The following is a 15718-nucleotide window of genomic DNA, read 5'->3' as shown; positions in this document are numbered from 1 at the left end:
GGTACACCGGGGCAAATTGAAGCGGGTGGGGTAAGATGAAACAGCGGGTAAATGTGATATCTGATCATGGTAAATAGTTTGTATGTCATAGCACATAGTTTTTTTTTACATGGAACATCTTTTGGCAAAATAAACTTTCTAAATTATGTTGAACTCTATTTCAAAACTTCGCATTTCATCTTGCCTCACCCGTTCCAACTAGCCCCGGTGTACCTTAACCCTTTGGAGCCGGAGGAGTCAATATGACCCCGGCGATGAAATCAAGCATAACAAATGTATTCGAGGCCAGCAGTAGCAGTGGCGAAATTATTCGGCTCCAAGGATTAAACATCCAGGAATTTTCAAGCAATAAATATATTTATCTGTATACAGAAGAACTCCTAAGTCCCGAACTTCAGATTGTTGATATAATTCTTGGGCAACTTAGGAAGAATGGTTCGGTCTCGAGTTCTCGGTTCTCGAGACGACTGCATTAGAAAGAGACGTTAGAAACACTGAAAAATAAAAGGTAGGTAAAAAGTTAGTTGGAAGTTATAAACATTCAGTGAGGAAGCGGGAGATTTTTAAAAAGCTAAGGTGGCATTTTTCATAACTAGGACCCGTTAGTTTTTACCCTAAACCCGCTTCTTGTCCGGCGTTACGGATAGAGCCGGTGACCTGGAGTTCCCCTACGCTCGCCAACCGTCGTTGTCGCTGGTCTTACCCCAGTCCGAGGCGAGTTCCCACCAAGCGCTCCCGCCAGCTCTCCAACAGTTCCGGCCCCCTTTTTCTTCTTCTTCTCCTTCTTCTACTACTATTACTACTACTACTTTATGGCTCTACGTCCCCAATGAGACTTGGCCGACCTCGCTTCAACTTAGTGTTCTTTGGGCACTTCCACAGTTATTAATTGAAGGGATTTCTTTGCCTGCCATTGGACCATTGCATGAATTTGTATATTGTGAGACAAGTACAATGATACACTAGAGACACCAGGGAGTCGAGAAAATGCTCCCGACTGGAACCATTGGCGTAAATAGGGGGTGGTCAGGGGGGGGGCTGGCCCCCTCCAGAATAATCCAAAATTATCTTTTTAGTATAAAAAACCTATATCGACATGGCCTTGGCCCCCCTAGAGCTATGACCAAGTTACACTTATGACTGGAACGGGAATCGAACCCGCCGTCTCCGGATTGGTGATCCATAGCCTTAACCACTAGGCTAGCTGAAGACTCCATAGGTATTTATTTAAGAAGTGTACAACCCACGCCCACTCATTTAAACATCTCTGTAATTGCTAAGGTAATAAATCTTGAAATTGTAATTCACCAGCTTTTCCATTACACCCACATATCCGAGGTCTGATTAGCTGAATAAGTTCCACTACAGCCGACCTTGAGACCAGAGAGGTACTCCAGATCGCGCTAGCCAGGAAAAGAGGTTGTTGTAGAACCCGGTCTCACGCGGCAAGCCGTTGCTCTGCCAAGCTTGTCCTGATAGCGCGTATGCTACACTACCTACCAGTAACAATATCTGGAGAAATCCCTGGAGGATATTCCTAGAGGAATGCCTGTAGGGATTCCCTGAGGAATCTTTATAGAAACTCCTGGATTAATTTCTAGAAGAATCCGTGGAGAAATTTCTGACAGAATTCCTAGAGGAATTCAAGATACTTCTGACACCTTGAAGAATTCCTGTAGAAATTCCCAGAGAAATCCCAGGCAGAATTAATGGAGGAATCTCCGAAGGAGTTTCTGGAGGTATCCCAGGAAGAATTCCTGAAGAAATCGCAGATGGAATTCTTGGAGAAATCCTGAAGGAATCATAAGAAGAGCTCGTGGAAGACCTCCTTGAAGAATCCTTGTAGCAGTTCCTGAAGAAATTCCTGGAGGAATTTTTGAAGAAGTAATATCAAAGGTAATCCCTTAGGGAATTCATAAACATTTCCCGAAATAAGTACTGGATTAATTCTCGCATGAGTTCCTGAAAGAATCTATGGATTCTTTATTATTTTATGGCATTAGGCTCATTCAAATGTCAAATCCGGAGACATGCAACATATATTTTATTACAAATAGAATAAACAAATTAACACAAATATACAGACTTACTGTTAAAAACTGTAACAGTATTTCTCCAAAGATTCCTCCAATAATTTCTTCAACTCGGGAATTCATTCTGTAATTCCTTCAGAAACTATTTTAAAGATTCCTCCAAAGATTCCTTTAGGAGTTCTCCTAAGAGTTCTTTTTGGAATTCCTCCTTACATTCTTCAATTAATTCCTTCAGGAATTAATCCAGTACTTTTCCCAGGAACTGTTTAGGGAATCCTCTTAAAATTACTTCCGGGAATCCTTCTGAGGCTTCTTCAGGAATTTCTCTAGATGTTTTTTCTAGGGATTCCTCTGGGAATTGCTGCAGGAAATTCTCTAAAAATTCCTCCTGGATTTCTACAGGAGTTCCTCCGGAGATTTCTCCAGGAATTACTACAGGCATTCTTCTAGTATATCCACCAGGGATTTCTCCAGCAAATCTTTAGAAAATTCCTCCAGGAAATCTTTAGAAAATTCCTCCAGAATTTTCTCCAAGGATTCTTCTAGGAAATCATCCTGGAATTTATCAAGGATTCTTTTCCAGAATTTTCTCCAGGGATTTCTCCTTTAATTCATCCACGATTTTTTCCAGGAATTTGTTCATAACAGAAGTTCTTCCAGGCATTTCTCCAGTATTATCTCTAGAGATTTTACCAGGAATTGCTACAGGTATTTCTCCAAGAATTCCTTCAGAAATTTTTCTAGGATTTTCTCTAGGAATTCCTCAAGAGTTTTCACCCGAAATTTCTCTAGGAATTCCTCCCAGAATTCATCCAGGAGTTCCTCCAGGTATACTTCCAGAAATTTCTCCAGGGATTTCTACGGGAATTCTTTCAGGAATCCCTCCAGCAGTTCCTTCAGATGTTAACTCAGAGATTCCATTAGGAATTCTTACAATAATCGAGACAATAAGTCCTCCACGGATTCTTCCAAGAAACACGTAAGTCACAAAAGAGTCACCGCAGTCCAAGCTTTGCTTGCGTAGAAGTCACTGTCACTTGCTTTAACCCTCATATAAAGTTAAACTAGGCGCACCACGATAGCGTAGTGCACGCTTAGCAAGCCTGTCTCGGTCATATTTGTTGAAGCTAGTCCACCATGGCCACGCAGGGCATAGCGAGGCTAGTTCCGTCGATGCCTGTTTCTAAATTACAATGAAAATAGAACGCAAGACATCTTCCATCAAACTAGACGGCGGCCGACTGATACCTCAATCAGCAACCGTCACACTCATTCCAGGTATATACAATTTGACATTCTTCTTTAATAACAACATACCTAAGCCAGCTAATCTACCTCGCTCCAATACTACAAACTCGTACCTGAAGGTTCGACGCTACCTAACTTCCAACACTCCTCCTTAGCGTCGCAACCTTCCAACCATGATTACCTCCTCCTGGCTCGAAGCTCCTCCTCACTCCAACGCTTGGCAAGTGGCCCAACTCCGACGCTTGTACCAACTCTACCAGTTCCGAGCTCCGACCAGATCCATCTCCGAGCTCCACCTTCATATTGCCTTCCGGATCACTCCTCCTGTCGCCAACCTCTTCGTCCAGGTGCGACCACCGAGCTGCATCCGATCCAACTCACAACAATCCTCGAGCTCCGTCCGGTGACCAGCCAGCAGTCATCCAGTTGACCCGTATCGCCAACATTCCCATGGATCCTGTCCTCCGTTGCAGCCAATCCATCCGCCCAAGGATCCCGTGCTGCGACTCCGCGACTTATGCGGCCAATCCTTCTCCCGGTCGATACGTGCTGTGGAACACGCTCCTGGGCCCATAACCTGTTGAGATCTAGTCCACCATGGCCATCCAGGCCATAGCGAGGCTAGCTCCGTCGATGCCTGTTTCTTAATAAAAAATAAAAAGAACGCTAGACATCTTCCATCAAACTAGGCGGCTGCCGACTGATACCTCAATCAGCAACCGTCACACTCTTTATTCATTGTGTCAAGTGTATTGAATAAGCCTGGAGAAATCCTCTAATTAAAAATCCTAAATATTTTTTAATGAACTCTTGGAGGAATCCATAAAGAAATTTCTAGAGGTACGTTTGGAGAAAATCCTGGAGGAATTTCTGAAGAATTGTTTATAAGAATCTGTAGAAAAATTTCGAAGGAATCCTTGGCGAATTTTCTAAGACTTCCCAAGTAACCATTAAGCCGTAAAAATGGCATTAAATCGGCTCTATAGTCGAATGTAGAACCTGGCTAACAGAGCTAATTGGTTCTATATCCTCTTATAGAGCTGCTCAAAAGCCACTTTTGGCGAATTATTCGGCTGATATACGGCCAACTTTGAAATATCGTACCAAGTCTCTGGAGCGAAAGTTGTCAAAAGTGAGACAAAGAAAAAAAAATATTTTGTTTATCTCCTGTTCTTTTCTAACTTCCTTCGCTTCCATTGAAGTTGCTTTTTTGCTACTTCATCCAGATTCTAGCTGTTGTCCTCCGGGTTCCTGATCAAGTCCAAGTCTGTTCCCTTTCTCATCTGCTCCACCAATGCACCATGGGAATGGTGTGATCAAACTAGTATTTAAACCATGAAAAACAAAACAGTTTGGGCATTTCGAGGGTTGAAAATGATATGGGATGAGGATGATTCAGTGGTAAGCTTGGTGGTGACGAACGCAGGAAATGAAGCAGGAGATGCAATGTTTATATAAATTTTCGGGAAACGTTTCAGAAGAATAGGGAAACGAGCTGGAGTTTGTCTTGATTGAAAAAAAATGGAATAATTAACGTAACCAGATTCCATTATCTATTTAACAACACCATTCCGATAAACATTCCAACATGGATGTTTAAAATGTATTGATCATGACCGACTCGAGTCTGTTTTGGTCGAAATCTATTTTGATTGATATAAACGTCATGTGCTCCAAGCCCTGTGACAGCACTGACAAACTTCTTTACAGCTTGTAGGCTTTATATAGGCTTACAGGGCTTAATTTAGTTCTTACTGGTTATAGTGCCCATAAGCATTAGGAATGCTTATATAGAGCTATTTAGCACTGAAAAGCTGTTATATGGCTGTTATAATGCTCAGAACAGTGCTTAGTGGTTACCTGGGTTTCTTAACTCTCCTTTGGCATTGGGGTCATTTTTGACCCAAACCGTACACAACGACAGCGAGCCGCTGCCGACGTGATTCAAAAGGAAGGTTAAGAAAAATTTGAAACAATTTCTGAACGTTATATGTTTTGAAGGAATATCCACAGGAATGTGAAGAAATCTTGGGAATGCCCTTAATAAACTCTTGTAGAACTTCTAAAGCAACCCTTGGAGAAAGTTCTTTAGAGAGCTTCTGAGAAAATTTTGAAATTGTTCTGAATTTCTGATTATTAATGTATTCGTGAATGATCGTAAAAAAAATGCATGGTGTATTTTTGAAAGAAAAAAACATGGAAGGATTTCTAAATGGATGCTCTAAACAATTTCTGGAGGAATCTGTATGAAAAAAAAACTGAATAAATTCGTAGATGAATTTCTGGAACAATCCATGCCAGATTTTTTTAAAGGAATTTTCTAAAGGAATCCATGAACGTGACGACCCATACAAACAATGGCAAGGTCCCATACGAAAAGTGAAACAGGGGGGAGGGGGGTATTGAAAAAAGTCGATTTTTGCGTGACATAATTTGTGTATCACCCCTTAAAGCCATGGGAGATTTTTTGAAAGAATCCCTCGAAAAATTTGTGAAGGAACCCCTAGGACAGTTTCTCAGGAAGATTTTCTGACAGAAATTCTGATTTTCAAAAAAAAATCCCTGGAGCAATTTCTAAAATAAATCCCGCAGAAAAATCCCGAAAAACTAGGCTGACCATCCGTCCTGTATTTAACGGGACAACAAAATTTTTAAGCACTCGTCACTGAAACATAGTTAACATTTTTGACTCAATTATTCGTTCTTTTCAGCTGAAATAGCATTATTAACAACATACAGTTCTGTTTTTAGACATTGATTTCCTTGTTGTTGAGTTTCCGAAATGTGTGACAAATCTGGTCAGTCTACGAAAAAAGTAGGGTAAATCGAAAAAACTAATACACAAATCTTTGTAAAACTTCTGGAGAAATCCATAGCGAAAATTTCTGAAGAAATTGGAAGTTGATGTGGGAATTTCTAGGCACGGTAAAGGCTGGGTATGCTGCGCAATTCAGATTCCATTGTGATCCACTAGCCTCTGCTCAGCAACTCCTATCCCTACCTCCTCGCGGTACCGGCCGGAAACTATGAGCAACCTTTGGGAAGATCGGAACCAACCCCGGTGGGAACTTTGGCCATAGGCTGACAGGGAAGGGGGGTTTGCTTCGGCAAACCTGAGCGTCTGTTCTCCAGGAGGAGCGGCTCACAACAGCGTCTGATCCCCATGTTAGGGGCGGCTGATCTATGTACGTCCGAGTGCCAGAGGAGGACTCTAAGCTCAACTGTGCACTATGGTCCTCCGGAAAATAGGGGGTTGGTGTCAGGCCCTACGAGCCAGCCGTAAAAACCTATTTAACGGAAAATCAGCAACAGAATAATACGAACCGAGACCAACGGCAACGACCCCAGCGAACAAAAAGGACTTGCGATTGGAAACTCGGTACGTGGAACTGCCGATCTCTTAACTTCATTGGGAGCACCCGCATACTCGCCGATCTACTGAAGGACTGCGGGTTTGGCATCGTAGCGCTGCAGGAGGTGTGTTGGACAGGATCCATGGTGCGCACGTTTAGAGGTAATCATACCATCTACCAGAGCTGTGGCAACACACGCGAGCTGGGAACAGCTTTCATCGTGATGGGTAATATGCAGAGGCGCGTGATCGGTTGGTTGCCGATCGACGAAAGAATGTGCAGGTTGAGGATCAAGGACCGATTCTTCAATTTCAGCATAATAAACGTCCACAGCCCACACTCCGGAAGCACTGATGATGACAAGGACGCATTTTACGCGCAGCTCGAACGCGAGTACGATCTCTGCCCAAGCCCCGACGTCAAGATCATCACAGGAGATTTAAACGCTCAGGTAGGCCAGGAGGAGGAAATCAAACCGATTGGTAAGTTCAGCGTCCACCAGCAAACGAACGAAACGGCCTACGACTCATTGATTTCGCCGCCTCCAAAAATATGGCCATACGTAGCACCTTTTTCCAACACAGCCTCCCTTATCGTTACACCTGGAGATCACCACAGCAGACGGAATCGACCACGTTCTGATTGACGGACGGCACTTCTCCGACATTATCGACGTCAGGACCTATCGTGGCGCCAACATCGACTCCGACCACTATCTGATGATGGTCAAATTGCGCCCAAAACTCTCCGTCATCAATAATGTACGGTACCGGCGACCGCCACGGTACAACCTAGAGCGACTGAAACAACTGGATGTCGCCTCAGCATACGCGCAGAATCTCGAGGCCGCGTTGCCAGACGAGGGCGAGCTCGATGAGGCCCCTCTAGAGGACTGCTGGAGTACAGTGAAAGCAGCCATCAACGACGCAGCCGAGAGCCACCATCGGGTACGTGGAACGGAATCGACGGAACGAATGGTTCGACGAAGAGTGCAGAACGGGTTTGGAGGAGAAGAACGCAGCGAGGGCGGTAATGTTACAGCAAGGGACTAGACAGAACGTGGAACGTTATAAACAGAAGCGGAAACAACAGACCCGCCTCTTTCGGGAGAAAAAGCGCCGCCTGGAAGAAGCGGAATGTGAAGAAATGGAACTGCTGTGCCGTTCCCAAGAAACAGAAGTTCTATCAGAAGCTCAACGCATCCGGCAACGGCTTCGTGCCGCAAGCCGAAATATGCAGGGATAAAGATGGAGGCCTCTTGACGGACGGATGTGAGGTGATCGAAAGGTGGAAGCAGCACTTCGACGAGCACCTGAATGGCGTGGAGACGTAGGCACGGGAGACCACGCCAATGCAGCAGAGGACGGAAATGAGGCAACTCCCATGCTGAAGAAAGTTAAGAATGCCATTCACCAGCTCAAAACCAACAAAGCAGCTGGTAAGGATGGTATCGCAGCTGAACTCATCAAGATGGGCCCAGAAAAGTTGGCCACCTGTCTGCATCGGCTGATAGTAAGGATCTGGGAAACCGAACAGCTACCGAAGGAGTGGAAGGAAGGGGTAATCTGCCCCATTCACAAGAAAGGCGACCATTTGGAATGTGAGAACTTCGGGGCGATCACTATTTTGAATGCTGCCTACAAAGTGCTATCCCAGATCATCTTCCGTCGTCTGTCACCTAACACGAATGAGTTCGTGGGAAGTTATCAAGCCGGCTTCATCGACGACCGGTCGACAACGGACCAGATCTTTACCGTACGGCAAATCCTCCAGAAATGCCGTGAATACCAGGTCCCAACGCATCACCTGTTCATCGACTTCAAAGCGGCATACGACAGTATCGACCGCGCAGAGCTATGGAGAATCATGGACGAAAACGGCTTTCCTGGGAAGCTGACTAGACTGATTAAAGCAACGATGGACGGTGTGCAAAACTGCGTAAGGGTTTCGGGTGGTGACAAGGTGACGGACTCTCATGCCTACTCTTCAACATCGCTCTGGAAGGTGTGATACGACGAGCCGGGCTCAACAGCCGGGGAACGATTTTCATAAAATCCGGTCAATTTGTGTGCTTTGCGGACGACATGGACATTATTGCCAGAACATTTGGAACGGTGGCAGAGCTGTACACCCGCCTGAAACGCGAAGCAGCAAAGGTCGGACTGGTGGTGAATGCCTCAAAAACAAAGTACATGCTGGTAGACGGAACCGAACACGACCGGATCCGTCTGGGTAGTAGTGTTACGATAGACGGGGATACTTTCGAGGTGGTGGAGGAATTCGTCTACCTCGGATCCTTACTGACGGCTGACAACAACGTGAGCCGTGAAATTCGGAGGCGCATCATCAGCGGAAGTCGGGCCTACTACGGGCTCCAGAAGAAACTGCGATAGAAAAAGATTCACCCACGCACCAAATGCACCATGTACAAAACGCTAATAAGACCGGTGATCCTCTACGGGCACGAGACATGGACCATGCTCGAGGAGGACCTACAAGCACTCGGAGTTTTCGAGCGACGTGTGCTAAGAACGATCTTCGGCGGTGTGCAGGAGAACGGTGTGTGGCGGAGAAGGATGAACCACGAGCTCGCTGCACTTTACGGCGAACCCAGCATCCAGAAGGTGGCCAAAGCCGGAAGGATACGGTGAGCAGGGCATGTTGCAAGAATGCCGGACAACAACCCTGCAAAGTTGGTGATTGCGACTGATCCGGTTGGAACCTGAATGCATGGAGCGGAGAGAGCACGATGGGCGGACCAGGTGGAGCGTGACTTGACGAGCATTGGGCGTGACCTAGGATGGAGAGCGGCAGCCACAAACCGGCGCACTATTGTTGATTATGTCTTGTCTTAAATGTGATATTAAGCAAAAAAATGTGTGTAAGTAGAGGTAAAAAATGCTTTCGGATATCCATTGATAGAATAATGCTTTTTTATTTAAATCTTTATTTTTAAATAATATAAACTTATCTGAAAACATGGAAAAGTTATAGCAAAAAGACAATAAACCTGCATCGGGGCATCTGATAAATAGTACGGAAAAAAAAAGAAATGATTTTAAGGCAGAAATGGCAAATTTTCGATTTCGTCTCCGCGTACAGACCCCGTTAGAAGGAGAAATACTGTTACAAAAATAGCATTTAGTTAGTGTTCTCGAATTGATTTGTGTCTTTTTAAGGCTCTCATTTTTGTTCCCATTCGTATAAAAAAAAAAATCCAAATGTTAAACCTCTTAAGCAATCATACATCAGTAACCAAACTCGAATGAAGAGTAGCTGTTTCAGCTGTACAGTAACTACTGTATTTCTACATTAGACATTGATAAATACTTTTGTGGGTTGGTTACCAATGGCACCAAAATTCGTTAACAGTTTTTACTTTGTTTGTTATATAAGTTAATTTGTAAACGCACTAATTTGGCTTTAAGGCTACACCTGTCTCTAACACCAAAGGTTCGGTATATTGGAATGGTTTGTTGCTTTGAATGCTTTGTTTAGGGATTATTTGTTTATTTGAAAGTTGGAATGATTGGCGAAATGCACCCATTTGTTCTAGTTTTGTTTTTGTGTTTTAAGAGCACTCTATTTTGTTCTATGTGGTTGATTTTTATTTTGCACGGGAAAGTCATCACTTTCTATAGTTTTACTCTAATCCTGTCTTTATTGTTTTTTTTTCTTTTGTAACATGATTAACTTTAAGGCCTACTCGAATGGTCAAATGCACTTTAGAACCCTTTCTCAGTTTGTTGATAACATTTCAAAGTCTAACATCGATTAATGGCTTATAACGAAGGAAGCGTGGTAAAATTCAACGATCGCCCTCTAATGTTGATGAAGAGGTTGCTCCGATTGGCATAAAGCCGTTTGCAAAACTCAAAGAATGGTCTAATAAAAAGAGTATATTCTACTTATGACCACTTGATGCATATAGTGGTCATGACTACGCCAAAATGAGTTTCTACCAAACGACTTTATGCCATTCGGACCCCGACCAACGATGACTTAAGTGGTAAAATTATCTCCGATGGTATCCACATGGTTGTCTGCTGCCCCAGTCGTTGTCTACGAATTTCAACTGTTTGTTCTTATCATCTTAGGCTTCGGCGATCGCTCGCGATTGCCAGAAGTAATTTACACAAAGTAACGAATACACAAAAGGAGGAAGTGGTGGAATGCCTTCTTACATATGTCTGGTGTTGCCGAAGTTGATACCACTCTGGGTCGCTCCCTTGTTGGAACCGTACTGCAGCGAGATCACGGTCTGACCGGCACGCATCTGCTCGTCGCTGAACTGGCGTTCGTTCTTGTCGGCTTCCTTGGGTCCGATCGATGGCTTACCATACTTACCGGCTTTTCGGCCCAACGACTGCAGGCAGATGACTACCGAGTTGAGGTTTTGCCGTTCCCACAGGTCCACTGTCTGGAAGGTCTCCTGCGGTGGGACGCCGAACTTCTTGGCACCCTCGAGGAAGGCCGAGATGTTCTCCATGCACTTGAAGGCCATCTTGCTGGTGTTGATCTTCTTGACCGTACCGGCTTCGATCGCGTTGGCCAGGTTACACAGCAGGACGCCATCCTTGAGCACCTCGTAGAAGTTGTCCATCTCGCCGGAGGTGTTGATCGGTTCGCCGGTCACTTCCTTGATCCATTCCAAACATTCCGCGGCGAGCTCTTCGCTGTATTTGGAGTTGATCTGCAACGAAACAGCGGAGGAAAGAGGGGAAAAATGCATAAGAAACTTTTCATAATTAGAAAACCTCAGTTGATTAGCACAAAACAAAACGAGTCGCTACCTAATGTGACGAAGCAACGTGTAAACCTGTTTGTGCGATCGCGCGAATCGGAAGCACACGTGCCACCACGAGCTCCGATGCCAACCGCGCGGCGCGAGGTCGATCGAACCCCTTTTCTCTCTAAATGGGCATGCGTTGATCTGTCAGGGGCAGCACGGAGACGGCAGCCAAGAACAACAAAAAAAAATCTCACGGGAAACCTCGTACAGATATGTGGAGGTATCCTCATAAGGCGGGTCTCTCAAGTATGTGAGAATTGCAGTTGATTTGATTAGCCGGATGATTGAATTAAAGGTGTCAATGCTAGGATCAAAGCGCTTCGATTCCAATTGTTTGTCAAGCTTATTCACAACATTTCTTGAATATTTCAGCCAACAAGGAAAAAGTTTAAAGATTTTTTAGAATTTTGTAGAACATTTATTTACAAAGCAGAGTTGTTCAGTCTTGCAAGCATAGTCACTTAAGATTCATTGGCGGAGCCAGCTTTTTCTTTTTTCTTACTCACTCTCCAAAACATGGAAGAGAGAGAGCGGGATGAAAGAGGAGGCAAGCTGTTCCGGTCAATCACGGAGTAGCAACTACGAATTGTACGGTCATCTATGCTCATGCACATGCTCATTTCCATTATAACAGCCTTGGATTAGTATAAGCTATGACTGCTCAAAAACTTTCGGCTGTTAATTAGCATTTCAACTGCTTGAGATGTTTTCGCTTAGGTGCAACCAGAATGCTTTTCAACCGCTCTTCAAATGCTAAGAGCACAGAGTATGGGAGATATGTTATACATTTGACAGTATGTGTGGTCTCTTTCTTACAGGGTCTATAGAGCTTGATGATGATTGAAATCTGTCTGTTTTCAGCTCACACATGTTTTCACCAGGAAACTGTTTGCTGTTTGCACATGTGTTTGCTGGAAACAGACAGATTTCAATCATCAGCAAGCTCTATGTCTCAGTTTATAAATTTCTAAATCTGATTTACTCAAGAAAAAGCTTGTTAAAATACCAATATGGCTGACTTCCACACCTACTCACTAATTTAAGTGCACAAGTCTAATTAACAACTGAACCAGCGCATAAGATCTTCTTTTTTAAGCCAGAATTCAAAATCGTTTGCACTTAGGGCTTGTCCATAAACTACGTAGTCAATTGGCTAGTCTACTGCGTCCATCTACGGTGAACAGATTTAGTTCTGTTCAGCCACCGTGGTTCAACCCATCGGTTCCCGATCGTTGGGATAAGCGACGACGACGGATCAGAAACAACGACAAGTGGGGAAATTGTTTATATGCAAATTTAGTGTACGATAACGTGCGAAACGGTTGACTATTGTATGTTTTTTGTTAAATAAAGTTTGTTTTTTACCTAGTTTATTTCTTCTGTTTTTCGTCGTGTTACAATAGGGAGAGACGGGGGTTTGGCCAAAGTCTACGCTCCATACAAATTTAGAAAACTTGGTATGGACAAAACCCTACGAGGGGGGGGGGAGTGTTCTGGTTTGGCCAAAATGAATGTACGTAGTTTATGGACAGCACTTTATTCATTTTTCCTTTATTCATCCAAAAGCTCCGAAGTAAACATTGCTGCAGCTAGTTTGAATTGGGGATATGTACTACTTAACAAAGTTTCGTCAAGTGTCGTCGGTGCTTAACAAATTCCTTTGTGTTCAACTGCCACCCCGATCATCGGATGTCAAAAATACATAGTAAACAAAAAAAATCAGCTCATCGCATCTGCCTCATGGATTGCCTTATTGTTTTTATAAAACCGAGACTTAAGGCGAAACTGGAAGCATTTCCTCACTCTTTGGTTTTTGATTTTTTATTAAATAACGAAGCAATATTTTCAAAATCGGGTTTCGTGCACATGTAGAGTATGGATCAAGGTATCTTCTGATTATTTTTTTTTGTGCTGGAAAATGTTTTTGGTTTTCGCATAAACCATGTTTGAACAAAATTTCACAAAAATGGTCTTCACAAATATTGCTTCGTTATTTAATAAAAAATCAAAAACCAAAAAAATGAGGAAATGCTTCCAGTTTTGCCTTAATCTCGAACTCCACATACCTACGCACTGAATCCAAGCCAAAAGAGAGATGGAAATGTGAAAGTAGGAGTGTTCATGGTGTAGCCTCGGAGTCAGTTTGGCTTTCTATTGCGCAGAATCGTTACCTGTTCCGTGGCTCCGTTGGAAGCGCCGCTCTAGCGTATACGCAATCGTGGGTTCAAATCCCATGAAAACGGGATTTGTTTTACCAATTCATCTTTCAATTTGTCAATTAGCAACGAAGGAACGAGATAGTGGGACCGCTGAGAGTACGAGAAGCATATGTTAAAGGGTCTCGAATATACCAACGTGGCGAATCCTTGTTGTTTTGACAGGTTACCTGTTCCTGCTCCTGATGTTTCTTCTCTTTGTTTTATTCTGACTCGTTAGCATGTGTAATTTATTTTTGTTTTGTAACGAGACGTTACTTTGCTTTCACATTTCGTTACGACTTTTCTGATGGTATAGTGTACTAATAGAGGGCATTTTAGCAGCCGAAATGTGATGCTACAACAGCAAACTGATAATATGTAGTTTTAATGCTAAAATACGGCTTATTTAAATTCTTATTGGTTAGGCGCTTTCCATAAACTTCGTAGACTCAGTTTTGACAATCTCAGACCCCCCCATGCATGTCATATTGAAATTCGCACGGCGTCACGAGCTATCTCCCATAAATTATCAGCTCTCTTTACGTTTGCGCCCGTTGTGGTATAAGTTATAAGTTCCAGTTACGCTTAAGCGTCAAATCCCTTTTTTAGGGAACCTCTTCCTAGTTCATCAGCTTTCCAGTCCCTTATCACTATTCCATATGTTTTTTTTCTCTTAGACATGACATTGGCTCATACATGGCGATGGGCCAAACGCCCAAAATGCAGGAAAACTTGCATTTGGAACTGCACTTCTGATACCTGATAGATCTTGATGAATAATATTAAAGAAGAACAAATCATGAATACAGATAATCTTCAATATAACGTACCCTCGATATGGCGAATTCGATGTAACGTACATTTCATTGGCGTAGCTAGCTTTTTTTAATCTCGCTCACTCTCCTAAACAAACACGAGAAAGAGAAGGATGAAAGAGAGAGCACAGGCCCCCTCTTGCATCCCGCTCTTTGTTTTTTTTTTTATTCTTAATCACTTAACCTAATTTACAGCTCTATTGTCCACTGGGGCACTACGTGAGCAATTTCAATTGACAGCTGCACTTACATTTTGTACAGCGTCTAGATTCTATTCTACTTTATCGAACTGGTTGCCTTTCTGCTGCTTTCACTTTTTCTACTTTATACCTAGTAGAATGATGAGCACAAGGATGATGATGGATGGCCGTTGTTCCTTTCCAGTCCGATTGGGGGTCCATTATGAGTAGCAGTTCGCCGATGTCCAGGTATCCGGGTCCGTTTGAGCCATGGGGCTCAGAAGAGGGTCAGTGTCAGTTGCTCTCGGGGGAAAAGCAACTGACGAAAAATTGCAAGTGCCGGGGCTGGGAATCAAACCCATGACCATCCGCATATGAAGCGAACGTGTGACCAACTACGCCACGGGCCCCGGCTCCCATCCCGCTCTTTCTCGTGCTGGTTTAGGAAACTGAGTGAGATAAAAGATAAAGCTAGCTACGCCAATGGTACATTTTGGTTCGATAACGTACAACATTGAATTTTTTTTATTTTTTTTTTCAATAATAACCTCCATGCAAACTACGAAGCTACTCAAATCTATGTTTTGTTGCAGCATTAGCTTTGCTCCCCAAGAATTAGCTCAAATTGGGAAAAAAATAGTATACGTTATATCGAAGCACAAAAAACGAAATGACTTTTTCGTGAAAGATCATGTTTTTCATCAAAGGTTTCGTAAATTTCACCCAAATTATTATTTGTGTTTAATTTTACATCGAATGCATCAACACTAGCATAAAAATATTATTTTTTCTTTGCTTCGATATAACGTACAAAGAAAAAATTTATTTGTACGTTATATCGAAGAGTACCGTAAACCGGGGTCAAATTGATCAGCGGGGTGAAATTGATCATTTGGGTACTACATTGTAATTGCATACCAGGAACTTCTAAGCGTCGCAATGATCTCAAACTTCTTACCTCATCTAATTCATAGATGTCTAGAGATGAGATGATTAGACTTTTATTTGTTTAGAAAAAAGTTAGTTTTGCATTATTTTATTTTAGGAATTTGCAGTGTATTTCTCACTAAGCTGAAATCATTGTCAGCAAACAATCGATT

The 15718-nt window shown here is 43.2% G+C and overlaps 1 protein-coding gene across 1 annotated transcript in view; it reads right to left on the bottom strand.

Moving 5' to 3' along the window:
- Positions 1-9849: 9849 nt before the first annotated feature.
- LOC109431912 (myophilin) overlaps positions 9850-15718 on the bottom strand; it is a 119212-nt gene continuing 113343 nt past the window's right edge. Inside the window, exon 3 of the mRNA XM_019708218.3 lies at positions 9850-11327. Coding sequence (XP_019563763.1) covers positions 10815-11327 — 513 coding nt within the window. The 3' untranslated portion in view covers positions 9850-10814. The remainder of the gene's footprint in view (positions 11328-15718) is intronic.

The sequence above is a fragment of the Aedes albopictus genome, chromosome 3 (assembly GCF_035046485.1).
Source record: "Aedes albopictus strain Foshan chromosome 3, AalbF5, whole genome shotgun sequence".
NCBI lineage: Eukaryota > Metazoa > Arthropoda > Insecta > Diptera > Culicidae > Aedes > Aedes albopictus.
The sequence above is the reverse complement of the archived record's forward strand: the minus strand, read 5'-3'. Positions and strand labels throughout refer to the sequence as shown.